An 8,559-nucleotide genomic window follows, 5' to 3' on the forward strand; every position below is an offset into this window, starting at 1 on the left:
TTGGTTGATACACTATCGTTTAGATATGACTACAATTTATACGCGATCGTTTAGATATGTCTCTAAGTTATCTTTTCATTTCCATCATTTAATTTTGTTACACGATCATTTAATTTGGTTACGTTTAAATTTGGTTATACAATCGTTTATATTTGATTATTTTCAAAATTTGGTACACGATTTTTTAAATTCTTTTGGTACATGATCGTTTAGATTTTTTTACACAATCGTTTACTTTTTTTACACGATCGTTTATATTTGGCTACTCCAATCCAAATGGTTTTTTTTCCAAGATTCTTTATACACGATGTTTTTTTTTTTTTTTTTTTTTTTTTTTTTTTTTTTACATTTGGCTACTTCAATCTAAATGATTTTTTTCAAGATTCTTTATATACGATTTTTTTTTCAGGAGTTATTATTCTTTATACCATTTATAGATATTAAGATGCAAATTGTAAGAATTGTTTCAAAAGGTTTTGTAGCAGTTATTGTTGGAATTGATATTGGAAGTTACAATGAAGCAGGTACTAGAAGCATTAATAAGTCCTCTTAATGTTTGAACGTCTAGATGGGAAAAACGCCCAAAACTTGGTTGATCACTTGGATGGTGGATGCTTGGATTGAAATGCTTAACTGCAAAATAAAAACTTATCCGATAAAAAGTTGAGTCGCGAGTCACATTCTCTTTAAGACGTTTCCCAGCTCTGGTCGGAGTATAAACAATTTGGTATTGTCATATCATATTCAAGATAAAACAACTAGAAAACTCAATCGAAGCTGCATTGGAACGGATTGGAAAACCAACACTTTTGAATGACCTTGCTTGAAATCAAGAAAACTAAGAGGAGTTTTAAGAGAGTTTTGTAAGATATTAGTTTCTAGATGATTGAAATAAGAAGAGTGAAATGATTATATATAGTTATAGGTTTTGTAACGCCTCAACGTTTATAAGAGCATTAACGTTCGAGATTTATAACACCTCAAAGTCTTAATGCATTGCATCTCAACACGTTGCATTACAAAGTCTCAACGCATCAACCAGATGAACGACGACGGTGGCACGCGCATGATGAAATATTAACAAATCTACATTTCTCCAACTCTTCTATTTTTTCTTAAAGAAAATTTGATATACAAATTTTATGAATTTTTAAACCATCTCAAAATTTTGTGATATCTTTTTCATTTTTTTGTTTTTTTGCTACAATATATGTTTGTTTGTTCATATTTTTTTGGTATATTCGTTTGTATGTTTTATTTATTTATTTTTATATTTTTTGACTTTTTATTTTGTTTTTTTAGTTAATGCATCTATACAGTTATGAAAGATCTCACATTATTCAATCAACTTTTTCCATTGTTTTAGGACGAAACTCTTTTACGTTCTCTCTTTCTTATTTTAGTTGGTGATTCAGTTTTGTTAAATTTGTTTATTCGTTAATTATATTTTTCTCCTCTCATCATTTTAATAAATTTGTTTATTTTATATACCATGTACATTTAATATGTAAAAGATCACTCCCTAATCCGTTTTTCTCTTTTTGTTATTCAGATGATTGACACCATCACTTGTGCTAATCCGTTTACAAATTATATTATCTTTTGGTCACCAATGTTATTAATGTTTGTTCACATGAGATTTTCAGATAAATGTACTTTGTGGAATTAAACTTTGTGTATTGATTTATTTGGTATTGTGGATACAATTTCTAGTATTTACTTTTTTGATACTTTCTCTTGAATACAAATTAAACTTAGAACTTCTTAGTCTTCGATCTTTAGAAAGTTGTAGTTACAAGTCAACTTGGGCTTTAATCTTCTGAAATTCTAGGAAAGTTTGTTCTTCCAAGTCTTCAGTCTTTCAGAAGATGATGATCTCGAAGTTGATAAAAACTTGCACGCCTTAAAAGCTTCTTTGAAGTTTGTTTTCAATTCTTCACAGCGTTAATTCTTACTTCAACCAAAGATCCCCAAATGAATGGCAAAGGTCTCTATTTATAGAAAATTTTCATAGGCTTTAGTGGGATTGGACCTATTTGCTTGGTGGGCTTGGGCTCAGGCACACTTGTTTGTCGGGCCTGAACCAATTATTTCTTTGGCCCAATTTTCATCAAGGGCTTGAATTGAGTTGGATGTAAGAAAACTTGATTACCCTAATCCAATCAAAATATAATCACCACAATTTTGTTGCGATGACGTAATGCGATTTAATTGATCAAAATTTTTTGTTTAACAAATGCTCCCTTTTCGAGATTCGTGCACGTGTATGGATGGGTGAATCTCGAAAAATAATTTGTAGCTTTTGATTCTCTACTTTGATGGAATATAACCCAAGAAAATGTTTTGTTTGAAATTTTATTGGCTTGACAAATTTTACTCCAAGTATGCAAAGGATGAATTTTAATCTTTAGCTCTCTTGTTGGAGAGTGGACTTTAATTTGAACTAAAGTAGAATTTATGCTCCATTTTAATTGCACATTGAATTTTGAGTAGCATCCCAAATACCAACTTTTTTCAAAGTTAGAATATATTTTCGATTCTTGATGCAAATTTGAAGTATAATTTTGACCTCATTATTGTCTTTACTTCCACTTTGATTTGGAGTAGAAATTTGACCTCTCCAAGACTTCTCTTGCCTTCGATTTTTATTTGGTGAAGATGAGAGTATACCCTTAATTTGGCTTGAGGTAACACTTTAATAATGCGAAGGTTTTGTCTTTGGGCTAAAAAATTTTTGGTATTTGAAAACCTAACTTAAATTTGGAATATGGTTTTTGTTTCAATTCTCAAATTTGATTTAACATAGTATTTGAAGCATGCCAAAATTAACTTTATAGCTTTAAAATTAGTTATATTTCAATAGGTAAAGATTGAAATATAACCGAAATTTGATTTTTTTATAGGATAATTTAAAGTTACCATATTAGTAAAAAAGAAAATCTCCTTTAATTTTGCATAACCTCCAACTTAAATTTAGCAACAAAAATTTGTTAAAAAAGTTAACAAAAATTAAAAATTTTGTTGTGAAAATTTGGTTCAAGATGGTGTGATTTGATTCTTTTTTTAGTATAAATACAAGATAATACTTGGAAATTTCATATACATCTCAATTACAATGTCTCATTATTCTTATTCATCTGATTATCTTCAAACTTTTTTTTAATGCTTCCCGTCCCTCTTTTATTTATTTATTTTTTTTCAAGAGACCCTAAATCAATGAAGAAAATCGATTCGGTTGATTTTTGTTTCTTCTCATCTGAAAATTAAAATTTAGATTTTTGGGTTATGGATTCTGGAAGAGGGAGATAAGTTCAAGAGAAAATGATGCTTTGGATTGGGGTCGATGTCTTTGTCTACTGTGTGTGTGTGTTTTTTTTTTGTTTAAAAAGTTGCCAGAAAGATGGATGAGAAGGGATCAATGGTGAAATGGAGAAAGAGAAAGGAGAGTGGCGGTAGAGGCTGAAGAAGAGAAAAAAGGAAAAAAAAAAAGGAAAATTGTATTGGGTGACAATAAAAATCTAATTTAGCAATATTAGCACTAACCTTTTCAATTTTGCAAATATAGCAACTTTTTAATTTTGGTTGATATTTCTTATTTTATTATTTCATTATTCCAAAATTGCCCTTCTCTGTGTTTTCTCTTCCTCTTTCATTTTTGTTTATTGTTTTCCTTCATTTTTCGTTTTCTTCTTCTCTATCGTTCTTCTTCACCATTTCTCCTATTCACCTACTTCTCTTCAACTCGTCTTCTTCTGCCTCTTCTCCATCGTCCTTCTCATCTCTCTTCAGTTTCGTTCTTTTAGATTTCTCCCTCTTTGTCGACTTCTTTTTTTTTAATCATCTTCTCCCCGCCTTCTTCTCCTATTCTCCTCATTTTTTTTAGGAAAAACAAGAATTATGTATGTATTTCTTCCCATTTTTTGAAGCCCTAATATTATTTATGTGAATTCCTCATATATTATTTATTAAAATTAGGGCTACGATTTGTTTTTCCTCATATCTTTTATTTGTTCTTTTATTTGTTCCTAATATATTTTATCAAAAGAAACTTCATAGATCAGTTTGGTTTTATTTAGTTACGTTCGTTTTATTTTTCTTTAATTTGTATCAGTTTTTTATATCAACGGTATGATATACTTATATTATATGTATTAGTTAACTGATATACTTACTATGTTTTTTTTATTTTCCCAAAATTGTTGTAGTTTATTGTAGTTATGATTAAATTGGCAGTAAATGTTTTTCAGAGTGGTCAATGGGATGAACAACATTACTACGTGGATTACAAAACAAATTGTGTTTTGGTTGATGGAGTGATATCATCATTTGATTCTTTTGTGAACTTGATTCATACTGAAATTCAGGTTGAGTCATGTATTGAACTTTCAGTTTTAATTTGTTGACTATAGGCGATAATGGTATTCAACATGTTATTAAGATTGTAAACATACCATAACAACTGGATCGACAATACATAAAGTGTATCATGCCTAGTGCATCAGGTGTATTTAATTAATTGAGTGTATCAACAGTTTCGTTAGTGTATCAATAACATATCAAGTGTTTCAAACTAATAATATGTATCAATGAAGTTTAGCAAGTGATTAAGTGTATTACATCTATCAAATGTATTAGCAAACAAACAAGTGTATCAACGATATGTAGAGTGTATCATTCTTAGTGCATCAAGTATATTTAATTGATTGAGTGCATCAATAGTCGAGCAAATCAACAACATATCAAGTGATTCAAACTAATAATATGTATCAACGAAGTTTAGCAAGTGATTAAGTGTATTAAATCTATCAAGTGTATCAACAAACAATAACAAGTGTATCAACGATATATAACGTGTATCAACGATATATAGAGCGTATCATTCTTAGTGCATCAAAGTGTATTTAATTGATTGAGCATATCAACAGTTGAGCAACTGTGTCAACAACATATCAAGTGTATCAAACTAATAATATGCATCAATGAAGTTTAGCAAGTGATTAAGTGTATTAAATCTATCGAGTGTATTAGGAAACAATAACAAGTGTATTAACAATATATAAAGTGTATCATTCTTAGTGCTTCAAGTGTATTTAACTGATTGAGTGTATCAACAACATATCAAGTGTTTTAAACTAATAATGTGTATAAGTGAAGTATTAGAGAGTAAAAAAAAGTGTACGAGCAGTACATCAGCAAAACAAATCAAGTGTATCAACGGTATATATTGGTGTATCAACCGTATATACTGGGTTATCAACCGTATATATTGGTATCAGTAATGACTGAAGGATAGCTTTGTAATTTCATATTTTTAAAATGCGGGCTGAGTTTCAATTTTCTATTTTTGCAAATGTGAAAATGATGTGCTATTGGCCTAATTTATGATACTATAATTGTCATATTTGCAAGAGCCAAATATATATATATATATATATATATATATATATATATATATTTTTCTTAAATTTCTAAAAGAGTTCTTTTCTTTTTTTCTTTCCTTTTATTTTTCTTTTCTTCTTTTCATTTTTTTTGTTTGTTTGTTTTTCTTTTCTTTTTCGTTTTTTTTTCTCGATTACTTCTTTTTCTCTTTTTTATTTCATTTTTTCTTCTCATTTACACATTTTTTTAGTTTCCTTTTTTCAAAAAAAAAAAAAAAGTTTTCTTTTCTTTCATTTTCATTCTTTGTCTTTCTTTTTCTTTTTTAAACTATTCTATCCCACCTTTACTTTCAAGCTAATTTTTTTTCATTTTTTTTGCAATTCTTTCACCCCATTTTTTTTACTCTCCAATTTTTTTCTTTTCTTTTTTTTCCTAATAATAACTTATTCTAATTTTTTTTATAGGAGTGAAGCTATAATAGTATGCAGATGGAATGCTTGAACAAACTTGAAGATGGAGAAGCGAGACTACACCAATATATCGGCTGCAGCACATAAAAAAGGATGATCCTATCGACTTCAATCGCATTAAAGATGAAGATGATGATTCTATCAACTTTAACCGCATTGAAGATGAAGATGATGATCCTATCGGTTGCGACCGCATTAAAGATAAAGATGATGATCATCTATGCGATGATGATTGTCTCGGTTGCACCATATTGAAGATGAAGATGATGATGATTCTCTCGACTGTGGTCGCATTGAAGACGAAGATGAAGATGATGATCGTCTTGACTGAGCCACATTGAAGATGAAGATGATCCTCACAGCTGCAGTGACATTGAATACGAAGATGAAGATGATCCTTTCGGCTGCGGCAACATTGAAGATGAAGGTAAAGATGATACTCTCGACTTCCTCCGTATTGAAGATGAAGATGAAGATGATCCTCTTGGTTACGACATCATTGAAGACGGAAATGAAGATCATGATCCTTTCCGCTGTGGCAACATTGAAGACGAAGATAAAGATGATCCTCTCGACTGCGGTTATATTGAAGACGAAGATGAAGACGATCCTCTCGACTGCAACAGTATTGAAGACGAAGATGATGATCCTCTTAGCTGCAACACATTAAAGATGAAGATGATGATGATGATCCTCTTGGCTGCAACATATGGCAAAAGATGAAAATCCTCTCGACAACGACGCATTGAAGATCAATATGAAGATAATTAAAGATCCTATCGGCAACAATGCATCAAAGATAAGATGATGATCATTTGGGCTGCCACACATTGAAGATGATGATGATGGTCCTCTTAGTTGCAACACACTGAAGATGATGATAATGGTCCTCTCGGCTACAACACATTAAAGATGAAGATGATGGTCATCTCGGTTGCAACACATTAGAGATTAGGCAAAACTTGCTCCCTCAATGAAGCCTAAAGCCTTCGAACTTGAGTTTGAAGAAGTAAAGACACCTTTTGAGCTTAAGGAAGACGAAACCTTTTAGTATGAATATAAGGAAACATCGATGAAGCTTTGGAGTCTTGAGGAAGACGAAGCCTTTGACCTTGAATATCCCAAGACTTAGACTAGAATTAATAACGGTGCCTTTGGGAATTAGGAAGACTTGATCCCCTTGCAGAATATTTAAGTGTCCACCTTAAGAGGGTAGACAATTAAACACCCTTGCTATTGCCTGAAAAGCCACCAAAGCCCTAGCTATGGTTCATAAGAGTATGGAGGCTGCATGCGAAGAATTTAAGAACTTCAAGTGGAAGCTTTGACTTTGCCCCTTTTTGCCCCCTTTTTGCCCTCATTCTTTTTTTTTCTTTCATTGCAATTCTTGTAAATGCAAGATAATTTTTTTTTATTCTAGTGTGGCTACTCATGAATTTCGTTATGTATTGCTTACATTTTCTTTACTAAGAGATCACAATGAAGCATAATTTTTTTTCTTTTTTGCATTCGACTGAACTTAAAGTAAATTTTAAGCTGCCTACGTATCATTTTTATAACATAGGATTAAGTCATAATGTAGTTCAACTTTTTTTTTTTTTTTTTTTTTGCTATTCACCTTTTAAGCTCTTGTGGGCTAGGAGTACTATGCAGTTTAGGCTCTTGTGGTAATGAGCTTTACATATTTAGCAACTCTTTTTTCATCAAGGATTTGATCATCTCTTTTGTTTGTAAGATTGGTGAATATAATAAATCTTGGCTTCACGATCAAGGAGCCTTTTATATTTATGTCAACAAACAACTTCCTCTTCATGAGTAATAAGATATGACTGTGAATCTTATTGTCATTCTTTCTCATGAAATGATTTTTCCTTCAAAGTTTTCATCTCTCTTTGATGTTGGTTGTTTGTCATCTTTAGATGATCAAAAGTAGATGTTGAAGGTCGATCTTTCTTCGATGTGAAGATACTTAGCCTTTTGAAAGTTGAAGTTTAAGTGGAAGTGGAAGTAGACGTTGGACATTGGTTTCTTCTTCTTTCGTGGTCATACTCAATCTTTGAAAGACTGACGATCGAGTAGTAGAAGGTTTGATACAATCAAAGACAGATGTCCTTTGGTTAATTTCATTTGAATTATCGACTTCTTTAGAAGATGCATAATTGTTGTCGACTTCTACGATACTGGTAGCATGACATGTTGTGACTTCTAATACTTCTTCTAGATGATCATCAAAGAAGCTTCTTGGGAGAAATTTTGTCAAAGTTATCGACCGTCGAGCTCAAATGAAGTTCTTGTCTTTTCCTTTGATAGGCTTAGGCTTCCACATCTTCTTGTTCATTTTTCCCTTCTTTTTATGAGAGATGCTTTCTTTTGCATGCTTTTGATGGAATGACAACTCATTTTGAATGAAATTTTGTTGTCTCCCTTTTCGACAAGTCACGACCATCCATCATTTGCCATCATTCTTAACATACCTTTCTTTGTTTTGGGAGCCTATCATCACAATCCTTTATTATAATTAGATAACTATTGATTCGAAAGTCCCAAACTGAATTAAGCTTTTTCTTTAATCATAAAATTGTGTGTTGATGGTAGAACACTTAAAGTCATCTCGGCCACAACATGATTCGTCTGAGCTACTTCATCAATATCCAACTCGATCTTCTTTTCACGAGCCAACTTTAGAATCAACTCCTTCAACATGAAAACT

The 8,559-nt window shown here is 31.2% G+C and overlaps 1 protein-coding gene across 1 annotated transcript; it reads left to right on the forward strand.

Moving 5' to 3' along the window:
• Window positions 1-445: 445 nt before the first annotated feature.
• LOC103501754 (uncharacterized) lies at window positions 446-6,657 on the forward strand. Its single transcript, XM_051079722.1, has 4 exons — window positions 446-524; window positions 5,973-6,089; window positions 6,193-6,474; window positions 6,569-6,657. The coding sequence occupies exons 1-4, from the start codon at window positions 446-448 to the stop codon at window positions 6,655-6,657; spliced, it is 567 nt and encodes a 188-aa protein (XP_050935679.1).
• The last annotated feature ends 1,902 nt before the right edge of the window (window positions 6,658-8,559 follow it).

Source organism: Cucumis melo, chromosome 12, assembly GCF_025177605.1.
Source record: "Cucumis melo cultivar AY chromosome 12, USDA_Cmelo_AY_1.0, whole genome shotgun sequence".
Taxonomy (NCBI): Eukaryota; Viridiplantae; Streptophyta; class Magnoliopsida; order Cucurbitales; family Cucurbitaceae; genus Cucumis; species Cucumis melo.